General features: G+C 40.8%; 2 protein-coding genes across 5 annotated transcripts in view; one reads left to right on the top strand and one right to left on the bottom strand.

The window, feature by feature from the left end:
• Positions 1 to 16506, bottom strand: part of LOC118432254 (sushi, von Willebrand factor type A, EGF and pentraxin domain-containing protein 1-like) — a 48393-nt gene that overhangs the window by 30384 nt on the left and 1503 nt on the right. For 3 of the 4 annotated variants that reach the window (XM_035843785.1, XM_035843788.1, XM_035843789.1), the window contains exons 2-20: positions 15493 to 15741; positions 14835 to 15071; positions 14279 to 14476; positions 13957 to 14081; positions 12247 to 12361; positions 11485 to 11911; positions 11088 to 11224; positions 10551 to 10781; positions 9913 to 10074; positions 9275 to 9436; positions 8572 to 8745; positions 3695 to 3847; positions 3338 to 3451; positions 2865 to 2978; positions 2117 to 2318; positions 1716 to 1873; positions 1405 to 1600; positions 752 to 924; positions 1 to 240 (exon numbers count right to left, since the gene is read on the bottom strand). In XM_035843785.1, the coding sequence (XP_035699678.1) occupies positions 1 to 240; positions 752 to 924; positions 1405 to 1600; positions 1716 to 1873; positions 2117 to 2318; positions 2865 to 2978; positions 3338 to 3451; positions 3695 to 3847; positions 8572 to 8745; positions 9275 to 9436; positions 9913 to 10074; positions 10551 to 10781; positions 11088 to 11224; positions 11485 to 11911; positions 12247 to 12361; positions 13957 to 14081; positions 14279 to 14476; positions 14835 to 15071; positions 15493 to 15700 (3526 nt within the window). In that variant the 5' untranslated portion in view covers positions 15701 to 15741. Of the gene's footprint in view, positions 241 to 751; positions 925 to 1404; positions 1601 to 1715; positions 1874 to 2116; positions 2319 to 2864; positions 2979 to 3337; positions 3452 to 3694; positions 3848 to 8571; positions 8746 to 9274; positions 9437 to 9912; positions 10075 to 10550; positions 10782 to 11087; positions 11225 to 11484; positions 11912 to 12246; positions 12362 to 13956; positions 14082 to 14274; positions 14477 to 14834; positions 15072 to 15492; positions 15742 to 16506 lie in introns of those variants that run through there. The other variant, XM_035843787.1, reaches the window with a different exon arrangement.
• LOC118432256 (leucine-rich repeat-containing protein 70-like) lies at positions 4785 to 8469 on the top strand. Its single transcript, XM_035843791.1, has 2 exons — positions 4785 to 5102; positions 5845 to 8469. Exon 2 carries the CDS (start codon positions 5852 to 5854, stop codon positions 7766 to 7768), a length of 1917 nt encoding a protein of 638 aa, XP_035699684.1. The 5' UTR covers positions 4785 to 5102; positions 5845 to 5851; the 3' UTR covers positions 7769 to 8469.

The following is a 16506-nucleotide window of genomic DNA, read 5'->3' as shown; positions in this document are numbered from 1 at the left end:
CTTTACAAATATTTGTTGGTGTCTTCTTCACTCGTCCCACAATTCCTGGCAGGAAGTCTGGCCACGCCCGCACGTTTCCCACGTTCTTCTGACAGGTGGTTGCCATGGTGAAGACGTCATCTTCTGACAGGACGTAGTCCCACAGCTGCAGGAGGCTTATCTGTCCGATGAATGACTCAGGGGCATGGAAGTCTCCTCCTCGGGAGTCCTGTTCTTGTCCCAAGACAAAAGCACCTCCTCCTGTAAACAACAACAGCAAGATGGCACCCCAAATACAAATCACAGCAATGATGATTTGGATATTGTCAAGTTAGCTTAAGTCAAACAAGATCATTTTCATTGATTCAGTCAACCAATAAAAATTGTTTGGTGTTTTTACTGAGTTTTAGACTAAACCTACATGTACATGTACTAGTACTTTGTCTTTCACATTTTCATTTGTTTAGCCATCGCACTGCAACCAAGCCATACTTCTTTTGTACATGTACTTTTGTATATATACTTTTGTATATATACTTTGTTCTTCAGAACTGGTGCCTAAATACTCCCTATGAAGGACTGCTATGGTAACCTTTACCTGTGGTGTTCGAAGGAGGTCAAACCCACAGTCTAATATGGTATTTCCAACCTCAGGACCAGTTTGTGCTTCAGTCAGTTGTATATGAAAGTCACCATGAAACAAAATTATTCAGAGCTGTGGCTACACAGACAGCTGCAGAACACAGTTCATCATTTCAATCATTTCTCTCACCTGGTATAACCCTGTCTGTTCCCAGTCCCTGTCCCATATCCACCAGGAAACCATTTTTGTAGATTCTCCACACCCCTCCCTCTGATGTCCAGGTGACACAGATGTGGTGCCAGCGGCCATCGTTAGCTGTCACGTCAGTCACCTTGCTGCTCCCACCGATGTATAGCACAAAACTGAAACCAAATAATGAAGAACGCTTTTTGATTCTGGATGGGAACATCACTAACTTTTCAAATAATATTCATTCATTTGTACCTACTAATATAAGGAAGACCCTAAGCTTGTAGGAGAAATTTAAGAAGAGTAAAACAATAGAAAGTTTATTTGCAAGTCAATACCTGGAGGCTAACTGCAAGTACATGGTGGAAACATAGGAGACATACATGTGACAATGAACAGTGATAAACATTATTGTGAAAAGAAGCTACTCGAATCCTAGTGTTTACTATTTCTAAACGGGTTGGGTATGACTTCTTTTGTCTTGATGCAGAGCAAGACATAAAGCCCCAAATTTGTGGGTTCTGCAATTTTAAGAGGAAAGTGGCTTTCTGTTCATCTGTGAATGTGGCGAAGTTGGGATATGTCTTTGTGATGATAGTTTATAAGACAGGATACATGTGCATGTGAGGTGTATGGCTGCAAAACCAACTTACCCATTGTAGTCTGTCAGCACAAATGTGTTGTCCTCTGAGCTTGTTGCATAAGACAGTGGGGTCCCATAGTTCTGTTTGTCTGTGCTACGCATCCAGAAGGCACACGACAGTGCCTTCAGCGATGGAATGCTGTCAATCATCACGTAATCAACAGTCCCTGAACTCTCAAACTCAAGGTTGAAATCTGAGGGAACCTCTGCAAGGAAAGCCAGAGAGTTGTAAAAGGTCTTTATACAATGTACACGTAAGATATGGCTATCACTATGCCATTAAACATTTTGAACAGCAATAAAAATCACTGTAATGCTCACCTGTTTCGCAGTTGGCACCTGAGAAAGCAGGTGCACACACACAGGTGTAGCTGCCCACCTGGTCCAGGCAGGTGGCACCGTTCTGACACGGATCAGACTCGCACTCATCAATATCTATCTCGCACAAATCAGAGGTGAATCCCACAGGGCATTGGCAGCTGAGGTAGAAATAAACACTAAGATCTCAAAATCAGGGAAAATCCTGACAAAACTACTCAGAAAATTCCATATCTGACAAATTGACACTATATTTTGCATCATGCATTGTATGTACAAATTGCTTGCAGTAAAAACAGTGATCCTATGAAAATCCAAGATATGAAAGTCCTGCAAGTGTCCAAGTCGAAAGTGTAAAAGAGACCCCTAGCAGCCAGCAATAGTACAGCAGGCAACAAACTCACCTAAATGAGTTGACAGCATCGACACATGTTCCATTGTTGAAACAGGGTTGACTGGAACACTCATTGATATCTAACTGACATCTGTCTCCGTGGTAACCGGGTGAACAGGAGCAGGAAAACTGACCAATCAGATCCAAGCAGATGCCCCCGTTCATGCATGGCCCAGAGTAACATTCGTTCACCTCTATTTCACAGTTTGTTCCTGTACAGACAAAGTCAGTGAGTGTTTCCGTGCTGAGGTTAGCATGAAGAGTGATACTGGCAAAGCTGCGAAAAGTGACACTTAAAAGTTTATCAAGGACAAATTTTGAACTACAGTGTTTTCTATTTGGAAAAGAAATAATTCCTGGACAGGTATACATGTACGTACAGAATGACTCTTGATTGCTATGCATAGTCATTTGTATGAAACTTAAACATTAACTTCTATCCAAAGATCTACAGAAATATTTACCACTATGACTTAACCTTTAGTTTTTTTTATTTCCATATCCACCATTTTTCAACCACAACAGACTTACAACTCTCAACAGACCACATTTTACTTTTGATACAATTTGGATCATGTTTTCAAAACAGTTTACTGATTTCTGTTAAACATGAAATTTTATTGACATTAACAACTTAACAACAGTAACATGAGTCTGTGTAAGACACAAAGGGAGATGGGCTTTGGAATCTGAACTATTGTAAGACCGGGAAACAACCTGGATCTTAAGAAAGCACTTATGATGGTAAGTAGTTTCACCTGTATATCCCTTGGAACAGATGCACTGGTAGCCGTTAGTCTTGTCCACACAGGTGCCATCGTACTGACAGGGAGATGACAGGCATTCGTCAATGTCCTCACCACAGGTGGATCCTGTAACAAACAGCATATGGATGGTACATGTACCTTTACATTCAACAGGCTGAATAGTGGAGAGGTAGGACATTTTCTTCTGCAACTACACATGTACATGTACATGTGAATGACTGTCTGCATTGTGTTTACATTTCCCATACCCTCTCATCTTTATATTCAAAAGAAAAGCATTCTCATAGCTTTTGGATGGAATCATCCATAAAAAGGCAAGAAAAAAATTAAGCTTGGAACCCTTTTCCCTAACAATCAGGGATCAAACTTGTCAGGATCAACAAATTTTCCCCTCAACTTGTTTCTGTCAACATGTATACTTGAGTAAGTACTGTGACACTCAGAGAGAAATAGATATCCCCTACCTGTAAATCCAGGTGTGCAGGCACAGGTGAACATGTTGAGTTGGTCTGTGCAGGTGGCATTGTTCAGACATGGTGACGACAAACACTCGTCAATCTCCACTTCACAGTTCACACCTGGGAAAAAAGGTATACACTGAGATCAGCTCATCTAGTGGGAACAACGAATGATATGAAATGAGACATACCCATGAGAATGTACTGTATCTATTCTAGTCACTTTGGCAGGAAATTTTCTGTAATACTAGTAACATAAAAATCTACATGTCTGGTCACAAAGAGTTGGATGAGTTCATAGCAGAGGTTAGTGATTGCAAACGCTTCAAGATTTTGAGTATCTAAAGAGTGTGTTATGATTACCTGTGTACCCTGCCACACAGTCGCACACATAGCCAGCACTGATGCTCCTGCAGTCTCCTCCATTCTCACAGGGGTCGGAGAAACAGTCGTTAAACGTCAGGTCTGCTGCCAACTCAAACTGGGTCACGTTTACATCAACATAGGCTGCTCTTCCTATAGTGAAGAAACAATTACCTAACATTGTAACATGTAGCTTATAATCCCTGTGCTTACAATTTATGATTCTGTGACAGACATCCATGTGATGTTACACATGGGCATCCATGTGATTTACACATGGGGGCAAATTGCCATTTTTCATATTATCATAGGATGAAGTAACCAGTAATACAAACTCTTTTTGGACCACTCATATCCATGACTTGTATTGTTGTACAAAGTGTAAGCATTCAACTTAATCTACATGTATAGATAAATCAAAAGTTGTCTCAACAAGGTATGATTTACAACACAAAGAACAGTTGAATGCTAACAGGAACTGTATGGTATCAGCTGCCAAAATTGAAAACATTTGAAAGCGTCTGACACCTTGGTTTTGTACATTACTCTGCAGAAAGTGATTATTTGATAACGTCGCAAGAATTATTATGAAAACCCTTTTGCTGGTGGTGCATGTTTGACAGTTGTAGATGTTGGTAATCCCCTAAGATGGTGATGTCCCAATTCCCAGGCCAGCACTTCCCTGAGAAGAGGAACCAGCCTGACACCTGTTTCCCCTGATAACACCCACCCCTCCTCCTGTAGGCACCCACTTCCTCCTCCCATCACGCATACAAACACAACTTGGACAACCCTAAGTCCTTAATCCAATGCTTTGACATGGCCTTTTTGCTTGCACTGAGCTTTTCTTGTTGCTATCAGCAGTTTCAAATTCAGGTAATGAAAATATAATACTGAAAGCTGTAACGTGACATAGCTTAGGTTTAACTATCAATCTTTAGTTTAGTTAAACTGTTTTGTATGTATGTAATAACAGAGGACATGATATGTATCTAATACTAGTTAAAATTACATCTTTTGGTGTATAGACTAATACAGCAGTGCAAATTTCCATTCCTATAGCCCTTGGGCCACACTGAGTTTTGCAAGGAGTATATAGCAGGATGCTAGTCCAATGGTAAACCATTCACCTAATATCCCTGGGTAAAACTTGGTTGAGAACGTTTGTGACCACCCCCCTCTCCTTCCCGATCTTTCTGATGTAATTGGTCTACCCTGATCATGTGATGTACAGGATGTAAGGGAGTTGCCCAGAGAGGCACAGGAAATTCGCAGCTTGTACTTAACCAGCTTGATACCGAGCAGACAGCGATATTATACAGCGTCCAGCAGCAGTTCAGTTCCTTTGTTTTACTTCGTACCCATACGTCGACGAGAGAATTTCTCTGTGAAACTGCCACTTATTAAGGTAATGTCATTGAAGCTTTATTGATCTGATTGTTTGATTTAGCACTCATCATGCTCCAGTACAGACATCATCCTTTTTGAAGTTTAAAAGTAGATGGAAATCTGCATGTGATTTTGAACTGCTGCCATAATTTGATTCCTAACACAGGGTGACAGGGCCAATCAAGTACATCTGATGAGCTAACCAGAGCACAGGTTATTTTACTAACAAGAAAGAAGGGTTAATCAATATAGTATTACTAAAATATGGTTGATTTTCCTTACATTCAGATTGCTTAAAAGCATGTTGCTATCTGTTTAATTAAGTTTTCGTCGAATTATTTCTGAATGCCAAATGATAAGAGAGATCATTCAGCATGAAATATTAAGTTTTAAGGTGTATGCCATTATCATCTACACCAAATCCTTTTGCTAACAGGTTTGAATAGAAGAAAGCCATTCCTGGTGGAATTATCTGAATTCAAATCAAATCTTAAGTTCTCTGTTTTGCTGCACGTGTGCTTTAGAAGCAATTGAAAGAGCTTACGGAACAGAGGATCATGGGTGGTCTGCCTTAATTTTGTTAACACCACTAGATTCACTCTGAAACATTTCCTCTTGGCTTTGATCATAGAGTCTCACATACGGAAATGACAGTTCATGATAAGACTTCCCTACAGATACATGTGGAGGCACAATGTGTATATCAAATAATCTCTATTTATGAGTTACAAACGCTAATTTCAAAACTTCCTATTTTCCAGGTTACAAATGGCTGCAACTATGAAGCTTTGTGTACTTCTTGTTGTTGTGCTCTTCATGGCAACCAATATCGAAGGCCAAAAGAAGGGTTGTCCACGCATCTGTGTTTGTAAGCGAGGAACAGTATACTGCAACCATCGCAACCTGAAAACCATACCTGCTGAGATACAGCCTTCAACAAAGAGCTTGTACCTTCAAGGGAACAATTTCACTGTGATTCGCTCAAACACATTCCAGAACCTGACCAACCTAGTGCGACTGTCGCTGGCTGTCAGTAACATTCACGTTCTTGAGGAAGATGCTTTCAAGGGGCTGAGAAAACTGAGATACCTCAACCTCCCAAAAAACAACATCAGTCAGATAGCAAGTAGACTCTTCAAAGGTTTCAGCACACTACAACTTTTGGATCTAGATGATAACAATATTCAGACTCTTCCTAGTGGCCTGTTCATAAAAATGCTCAGTCTTAAGACATTGCACCTTGATAGCAACAACATAAGTAGTCTGCAAAAATTTACCTTTCAAGGGCTAAAGAACTTGCTGGACTTGAACCTCAAGCAAAACTCTATAACGAGCATATCAAGTAAAGCCTTTGTTGGACTAGAGAACTTGCAACACCTATACCTAAATGGGAACAAGTTGCCTGCAGTGCCGACCGCATCTCTTGCAGAAACCAAGAACCTCTACCTGCTTCAACTTGCCGACAATGAGATAGAAATTCTGGAAAACAATGCCTTTGCCATGCTTCAACAACTTACCTACCTGTTTCTGGGAGGAAACCAACTGAAAGACTTACCAACGGATCCATTCAATGCGCTTCCGAGTCTGAGAACACTAAGCCTTCACCGTAACCAGTTCACAACACTCAACACCACTTCCTTCAGAAACTTGTACTCACTTGAAGCCTTAGACTTGTCAAACCAGACAATTGAGTGGATTGGGTCTGTGTCATTTGTTGGTCTTGTAGCACTGGAATCCCTGTCCTTGTACAACAACAGTCTGCAATCCTTGGAGGAAGATGTGGTCCTCCCACTGTTGCAGATACGGAGCCTGAATCTCAACAACAACCCCTGGCGATGCGACTGTGAACTGCAGGGACTGTGGGAGTGGCTGCAGGACACCACGGCCAGAACCCGTGTCACCTGTCAATCACCCGAGTCACAGAGAGGGCAGGAGCTGCGATTCGTCAAACAGTCGGCCTTGGCATGCGGGACATCCACCCCTGCTGAGTACATCTCTACAACACAGCCAACTAAGAGGGATATTGTCAGCACTGCACAAGTAGGTACAACATCTGTTAAAGTCATCCCAACTCAAATGTCATCAACAGTCACCACCAGAAGTATCTACACTGGTGATTACTACATCAGCAACCCCTGGGTGGATGACCAGAAAACTGCTAAAGCCTACACTGAGCCAGTTACAACAAGCAAGGACAACCACACTGCTTATGCAGACCTCTCCAAGGTTACCAATCATGGTAAACATGGGCCAGGGCTGACAACAACTCAGTTGACGTTCATCGCGCTGGGCGTGTTGGTTGTTCTGATCGCTGCGATTGTGATGGGGGTGGTGATGTGCCTGGACAGGCAGCAGAGACAGATCGAGCAGCAGCTGATCATCCCGTCCGAGAACGACCACCTGAACCCCATCACAAAATCCGACACCGAGATCTGCGGGTACCCTGTCAGCAGGAGGAACGGTACCGACCAGGTCGTGAATAACCCCACGTTTGGGGACGTGTCGCCAGGACAGGCTCGACGGAGTCTGATCGCGGAACTTACCATGGAGTTTGATGACGAGACGGAGGACGTAGCAGACATGCTGACCAAGACACACGCGTACCACTCCCACAAGAACCACAAAAAGTGCAAGAAATTCCGCCGAGCTGACAACAAGGAGGACCAATTTACTGATGTTTTGTGACAGTGATAATCATGATATGTACAGGATACAGGACAGAAAGGACGAGTTTGATAACCCTTCTCTCTTTCATTTTAACAGTAATATATCTTTCATCCAAATGGACTACTAACAACAAGGTTCACAGCATCCTTGGCAAATGTAAGTTATAACTTATTCTCATTGCTTTTTCTACATGTCTATATACATGTACAAGTGTACATGTATGTGCATATATTGTAGCAATACAGTCACCTTTCAATCCTGTCTCGAATGTACATTGATAGTATGCACCAGTATGCAGAGAGAGAAAAGTAATGGTGCAGTGTGAAATGTAGCTCCAATTTTGTAAGCTAACATATCAAGATACAATACTTGTTCTTCAGAAGCATGTCAGTTTTGGTGATGCTTGTAGCCAAAAGGTTACATCTGTGTATATACATTTGTACGTGTAACTTTAAGTCTCATTCTCCATGAAGAGAGAACATTTCAAGATCCAACACACTATTTAATTTAGATCCTATGATAATTTATACAGCAGATCTCATGTTCAATGATGTACTGTGGAGAATGGCTATAATGAAATAAGCATAAGATATAATGTAGAAGAGGTAAGATTCATGCAGAGAGTCATGATCATCATCCCCACATGTACATGTATTTTGCTTTTCAATTTAGTCGTTTGCCTATCAAAAACTCTGATATAGAATAAACTAAAATTGAGGATTGTACAGTGGAATCAATTTGTTTGAATTCATAACATTTATCATCAACTACATTGTACAGTTGCCGTGTGATACAAACAAACAAAAATGTAAACATCTTACCGAGGCACTCAAAAATGGAGGCTGCCCCTTTCTTGGCTCCCTTACCAGGTCTTACACCACCCTTATAACAGGCATTACAGACAGACATGCCAGGCCTCTCCTGGTAGTATCCCTCAGGACAGGGGTAGCACTCTTCCAGACCTGTAGCTGACACATAACCAGGCTGGCACAGCACTGGTGTGTCCGGGGAAACAATAGAGAGATACAGTGTCAGGCAACAAGAGACCAAGGCTATCCAAATCCACTTTATTATCAGAAGGTACAACAACATGGATAGTTGTTTTTTTTAGTCTCTAGAACATTCAGATAGTAAATACACTACAAGCACACTAGGAATAAACGATAAAAAAAGGGTTCCAAAACTTAGTTTCCTCTGTTTAACTTGAACTGGGGGAGTGTGCAAGAAACAAGCCTGATACAACAATCATGAAACCCTATTATTGAGAAAAATATGTTGAGTTCAATTATATCCCAGGGCACTTAATTTCATGGTAACAAGAGGCAGGTTGCAGTAGACACCTGGAGTGCACCACTCAAAGAAAATCTGTACCCATTGCATTATGATAATATTGTGGTGGAGAGGTCATTGCAAAAAACAAAAACATGAATTTAACCACTGCATAGGCTTCAAGTGCCATAGAGTTGCTGGAACTTGCATAATCTAGTATGAAGGCGTAATCCTTTCTTGCCCAGTAGAACTGACCTCCACAGTCCTTGCTTGTGCGTGTGCCCCTCCTGGCTGTGGTGTGGTTCCCATCACAGGACAGACAGGAGCTGCTGCCCTCCTCAGGCTGGTAGTACCCAATCTGACATGTCTCGCACTGCTCCAACCCATCAGGGGAGAAACTGCCAGGTTTGCACTTGGCTGTGGGAGAGGAGGCAGTCAGAAGAAGTTCGTAATTTGATAAAAGTGACAAAACTTAAGAGAATAAAAAATCTTTAATAACAACAGCAACTAGTTTTTTTCAAAGGCAGCATTTTTTCCAAAATGCAGAATGTTTTTCCTCTAGCCCTGTGTTGGGCTACTCACACAATACTATACCCTTAAGTATTGTGTGCGACTGAAAATAAGAGGTCCACATTCTGAAGTACACAAACATAGACAACTTTCTGCATTAATCTACTTGGTTTTTGATGATGTCACTGCTCTTCTTCTTTCTGATTGGCTGCCAGAAGTAATAAAAATAATGTACCAACAAAAACCTTTTGAAAACATAAATATGTAAAATTAGTTGTAATAAATTCACAGAAACGGTCAAGACATAATTTTTTCCCCAAAACAGATAGACTTGCAGAGATAAGAACATGAATTTTACTACACAACTGCTCGTGTGCACTAACCCTTGCAGTCCTTGACAGTTTTGGACCCTTGTGTAGCTGTGGAGGTCTTGCTAGGACAGATGTCACACTGCAGCTGTGCCTCCAGGTCCTGGTACGTACCAACAGGGCAGGCTGCACACTCCCCCCTCTGAACATCAAAGAATGTTCCCTGGGGACAGTTCACTGTACAGACAGAATGCAACATTTGAACAGTAGGTCTGATGCAAAAATGTAGTTTTCATTCATATGTTCATTCATTTAGTAACAACAAAACTTAAATTAAATGAACAAAAGGCCTTTATTGTACATTCAAGCCTCAGTAGAGTTAGGTACAAGTTAGTCATCTATTTTTTTTCTTGTTCTGACTTAACAAACATATACAGGAGAGTATAGACAACAATCAATGACAAATCACATAGTAGACAAAATTGTTGTACTAAGCTATCCAATTAGAGTAGACTTCTTCTTGCTTCTTTGTACATGAGTTGATACAGGAGAGGATTTTTTTTAAAATTCCTTTTTCAAGTAACTGGATATTCTGATCCAGCAATGACATTGACTTTAGACTGCACAGAAACTACTAGTATATCATTCTGATTGTCTAGCTCTGATACTGGTTCAAAGTTGGTGACCAACACAAAATCTGTCAGTAATCCTACCACAGAAGGCCCCCCTCAGGACGGCCCCCGGCTGACAGAACAGGGAGGCCGGCTGAGTGTCGATGGCGTTAAAGTCCAGTCTCAGGTCATGTCCATCTACATCGATGTCCAGCGCCCCCTCTGCCCCATCTGTGGTCATGTGAGTAGGCACATCGTCCAGGGTGTTCAGCAGCTCCTTCTGTAGCTGTTGCTGCTCCTCTGTGGTGCTGTCAGGGGGAGGTGTGGCATGACCTGAAGCAAGGATATCGTCTAGTCTCAACTGTCAGGTCTACCAAGGCCCAACTAGGCTATGATTTGTTCGTCAGTAACATTTTATCAAATGCATAAATACACCTAGGTCATTAGTCTAGTCAAGGAGGTTGAAAATCTCCTTGGTCTAGTAGATCATACTACCATGGAGTTCTTTACACACCACCATATACAAAAAAACTACATTTCATAAAAGGTAACATATTTTTCAAAGAGAAAAAAAACAGTTTTTGATTCTTACTGTATCTTATGTGGCAAGCTTACATCAAGATGAGAAGATGGTCTCACCTGTGAGTTCTAATTCTACCTGTACCTGGTATGAGACCAGGTTGTTCTTGTCATAGATACCAGTGCCCTCCCAGTCTGGAGCTTCAGGTATCCGGCTTCTCAGGTCATTCAACCCCAGCTGAATAGAGGATATCCTCCTTCAGAAAGGAAAAATACAATATATGGAGTTTAAGGGCAAGTATATATTCAGCACTACCGGAAATGCAACCAATACCTGTAATCCAACATGTTCAGAGTCTCCAATTCTACAAGCCCGTGATGATCTTGGAAATTTCTGTCATACCATCCTTGCAGTTTGATAGTGGAATAACTTCAAACAATTTTCATACATAATATATGACACAGTGAAAGGCAGTCACAAATGTCAGCATCATGACACAATATGCATCCCACCAACCTGTAGGATGGTACCCCTATCTGGTCCTCAGGATCGTCAGTTGCAGCCTCAATCTCTTCAGACAAGGATCCTTGGTATTGCCCATTTTTCTCCACATCCCTTCTGACGTCCTCTCTGCGAGCTGAGGTCCTGTAGGAACCACTGAATATACTATCCAACGTGGGAAACTCACTGGTAGAAGTCTTTCTGGTCCACTTGCCATAGATTTCCTGGGTTTCCTCATGTCCACGGTCTCGTTTCCCTCTCTTTTCATTATTTTGTAAACTCTTAAGTTGATGCTCTAAATGTCTCCTTGTTTGCTGTGCAAAGTCAGTTTGTTTCCTGCCCAGATGCTTTTTCCTGAGGTGGCTTAACAGGTTTCTTTTATTTCTTTTGCCCATCTTTAGGTTTGTCGCAGGGTGGAACATCACATCAGAGTACTGAGGTTCTGAAAAATGAAAAGTATCATGGTTTGTCAGTTGTTCTATTTCCAAGTTGCAACATTTTGTTTGTTTGTTTATTTGTTTATTTATTTAACCAGGGGATACAAATTGCCTTCAATCAGCATTTTTCAACGTTGGCCTGGGGGGCCTAGACATTTACAATAAATGAAATCAGTACAAATGAAATAATAAAGAAAAACTAGCAAATGATACTCAAATTACAAAAACTTGTCTCATATCGCAAAATAAAAAAAAAACATATCGCAAAATAAGAAAACAATCATTTGTGACAACAGAGTTGCTAATGAGAGAAGAAATCAGTGTGGAACAAACATTTTACCTTCACTTCCTGACAGGACCTGTTTCCAGTTGGCTTCTCCATAGTTGATTTGCACACACCGTGATGACACGTGCCTCAGCTGACACTCAATGTCATTTCCACAGTAGTCTGACATCTGTGGATGGGAAAAATAAGAAAGCCCATTAATTACCAAAGATTTTAAATTATACTTAAAATATGGGATCTTAGTACATCAAGTTATCAAACAGTAACAGTTGTGGACAACAGTTGGTGTCAAGATGTTGATACAAGTCACTCATATGTTCATAACTTTGATGTTAATGATGATGCATGTAAAAAGAAATATTTCAGTAGAAAACACCATTTCAGGGCCCCATCAATATGTCAAACGATCAAAAGAATCCAGGTTCCCAAAAAATCCCCAAAGGGAGTTACTGTTATACTGTATATCAACACTAAGTTCAAGGGAAGGCTTTTCAGCACCAAGGACATGGTTAGTATGTATGTACGTCACATCAGTAAGTTTCCTTAAACATGGGGCAAAGTGGGACTTTCTGAACAGAAGGGAGCATTAAAGGAAATTCAAATGCAAGGAAGATTGTATTTAGAACTAGAGTTCGGCGACCTCATACCTCCATGAAAATTTAGAGCTTTCCTAAATTTAATGAAATTGACTAACACATAGACATAATTTATGCATGGTGTTGTTCATCATTGACTAACGTACACATGTCACAATCATAAAATTCCCATTATCAATCATAAAGCGGTTTTGCAATTTTTACATAAATTATGCAAATAAGCTCCTCATTCCCATATTTTGTATCTGCTTATACTCCACCTATCATAATCAACATGTGTTACATTTATTGAAGTCCAGTTATTGAAAACAATGGAATTATACAATTTCCTCATTAATTATGCAAATTAAGTCCTCATTTGCATAACATGTATATCATTATGAACATCTTTGTCTAAGGTACCCGCATGCCTAATATGATGCCAATCTGTCAATCCTTTCTGCAGTTATCCGCTTTGGAGTGTCTTGACAAAAACGCCCCTGCAGTTCCACAATTAAATGTTAGGGGGCTGAAACTTGCTCCACTTGGTCATGGCACTAAAAGCTATCTACCACCTAAATGTCAAGACCATAGCATGTCTGGAACAAGAGATACATTGAAAAAACTGCTATGATATAATATTCTCATTAATTATGCAAATGTACTCCAATTTTGCATAATTAGTATCTTATCTTGTACAACATTGTCTAAGGTACCTACATACCAAAAATCATGAAAATTCGTTGTTCCCTTCTTGAGTTATCGTCTTCAGAAGTTTTTGACAAAAATGCCCCTGCTATCCCAAAATTAGACGCTAGGGGGACCAAACTTATGTCATTTCTTCCTGAGCACAAGAGCTATCTAATACTCAAAAATCGTGGCCATAGCTTGTTCAGAACACAGAGATAGCAAAACCGGAAGTTGCACTGCAGTACCAAGGGGAGCCGCTAGGGGGCCCAAAATCTAATCATTTCCAGCTTTCATCACACACTACCAACACACCAAGTATGAAACCAATCCACCTAGCCGTTCTTGAGTTATTTTGTTTACACACACACACACACACACACACACAAACACACACACAAACGCGGGGTAAAATATAACCTCCATGACATTTCATGGAGGTAATAATGAAAGGGTGGAAGAAATACAATGTACTTCCCAACCAACCCCTCTTTGTACCCACCTTGTTTGTCACCATGGCACTGACACTTTCTTTCACAGAGTCCAGGAAGGTTGGGCTGTTGCACCACAGGCTGGACTCGTAATGCATCTGTATGTGCTTCAAGGCATCATTTGCCAACTTTTTACCTGCAGGAAGAACAACATTTCAGCAATCAGATTGACAGAACTGCAGTATGACATACATGCATTATGTACATTAGTATGCAAGGAACTATACCGGTATCGATTTCAAGTATCCTGTACTTGTATCAGTATAGCCAGTGTTACGGAAACTACAGTCTCTTCTATGTTTGTACAAAACAGTGAGGTTTGTATTCACCTACTTGAGCAGTCAGGCCACCAAGGCTTGTGGTGTTCTGTAGGGAGCCAGTTTCCCTCCAGCGTGCAGTAGTAGAAGTTCTCAGGCTGGATGGCAAACCCGTGGCTGTTGGAGCAGTGCAGGGTACAGTTGATGCCCCGCTCCATGGTGTTACAGTCGCTCGCACCGTACAGGGGGTCGTCTGGTACATCACACACATGTTCTGGAAATATTTTTGTTGGAAAATCAGTATGATATCCTAAAATAAAGGATGGCTTGAGAAGACTTCTCATTAAATTCAAAATGCTACATTTCATAATTCAAACAAGCATCAAACAACATGTAATATTCTGACCAAAAAAAAACACTGCAAAAGGGCTTGTATTTTATATATTATACAATTTTAAACTTTCTTTCACAGTCTACTTTTATTGCATGATTCAGTTGCATACATTTATAAAGCCAAAATAGAACTACACAGAACTGACATTGTCTGCAATATCTCAATTAACAGTTCAATACATTTCAAAGGATACAAACTTCAAAGCAAAGAAAAGTGAACTAAGGAGTTTCTTCCTTACGTTGTACATGAACAATGATGTTGCAGCTCTTGCTGTTCCCAGCAGTGTCCACCGCCGTGTAGTTGACAATTGAAGTTCCCCAGGGAAACAGTCCTGGCTCATGGCTGCGTAACATCTTCAAATGCTCCCCTGAGTTATCAGAGAACTGAGGCTCCTCCCAGCTCACATTGGCCATCCCAGTCTTGGACAGGAATGGTGGGGGAGACCGACACTTGTCAATCACAGGGGGCTGGGTGTCTGTGGAAAAAAAATCAGTCTTTAACTTATGAATCATAATCATCTCAGGAAGCTTGCCATCTCGAGTCACAACACCCGTAATAAGGTGAAAGTTAAGATAAAAGTTATATAATTGTTGGAATAGATATACCTGTGGTCATTAGTTTTTCCTTGTTGAAATGGCAATTAGTGAACCACACCAAAGTTTATATCAAAACCAAAGGATCAAAACATATTCCAGGAAGAGAACAAAGTTTGTACTGGTTTTGAATACTAGTAGTAGTAGTAGTACTAGCATTCTTGAAGAGCTCACTAACTGTACACATGTATTTGCTCAAAAGCAAAAATTGGATGCTAGATGAAATGTTATTAAGAGTTATATAACTGAAGATTTTGCCATTTATTTTCTCACCCCCATAGGCTGGCTAGTTGTACCTTTTACCTTTGACAGTGATGGTGAAGGTGCAGTGTGCCACATTGCCAGACTTGTCCCGTGCTGAGTATGTCACGTTCACCACTCCTATGGAGAACAGTCGCGGAGGCCAGACCGTGGGGACGACAGTGATTGGCACGTCGTTGTCTGCGTTGTCCGTGGCAACAGCGACTGCCCAGGTGACATTGGCACTGTTCTCCCCCTCTGCTGCCTCCATGATGATGTCATCAGGGCAGGTGATGCTGGGAGCGGTGATGTCTAGATAGATGGAACAGCCCAACCAACATTCAAACATACATTTACCATTAAAACAGCATGTTGAATGATGTACATTATAGTGGTTTGCTTGTATATATTTTTGTGTATGTCCAGTCTTGACATCCAGTTGCAAAGCATTATCAACGCTTGTTCTTGCACAATGAATACTGATGGAAGAAACACTACAATTCTTTTAAAAGCTTTGAAGGAAACAAAACAGAAGGTACAACTCTATAATGATAAACAATTATGGTAATATCAGTCTTTCATGCCAGGTTCATAACACTTTGAAAAGATTACAAGTTAGTTTATAGATAAAGGTAAATTAAACAGTTCATTAGCAAACACTTCCCTATCAGGTCAATGAGCAGGTGAAGGAGCTTCTATAAGGAGGTTCTCTTATATGTTTTAATGTAAACTGTATGGTTCATGCGGTATACCAATACCCAAACTCTAGCTGTGGGGATCTAAACACCATCAGGTCACTTGACCTGTCAGTGAAAACAGACTTTCCCTGCGGAGATGGTACAAGTCCTGCTGTTTGTGGTAATGTCTGCAGACAGAAGTTTATTTAGACCTTATCTGAGAACAATAAATTTTGTCCATGTAAAACACAAGGAGTTCAGCTGTACTGCATGACGTGCTACCTTCAAATAGCTATGATAAGCTTTTTGCACAGAAATAGGATTCTAAAACCTGCAGATAATAAAGTTTACACAGTATCCTTTTTTAGTCTACTCTAACAAGCACTAAAAGTGAGAGGAA

Source organism: Branchiostoma floridae, chromosome 15 (assembly GCF_000003815.2).
Source record: "Branchiostoma floridae strain S238N-H82 chromosome 15, Bfl_VNyyK, whole genome shotgun sequence".
NCBI lineage: Eukaryota > Metazoa > Chordata > Leptocardii > Amphioxiformes > Branchiostomatidae > Branchiostoma > Branchiostoma floridae.
The sequence above is the reverse complement of the archived record's forward strand: the minus strand, read 5'-3'. Positions and strand labels throughout refer to the sequence as shown.

Excerpts from the sequence above, each read along its gene's own strand:
- LOC118432256 (XM_035843791.1), top strand. The coding sequence starts at position 5,852 with ATGGCTGCAACTATGAAGCTTTGTGTACTTCTTGTTGTTGTGCTCTTC.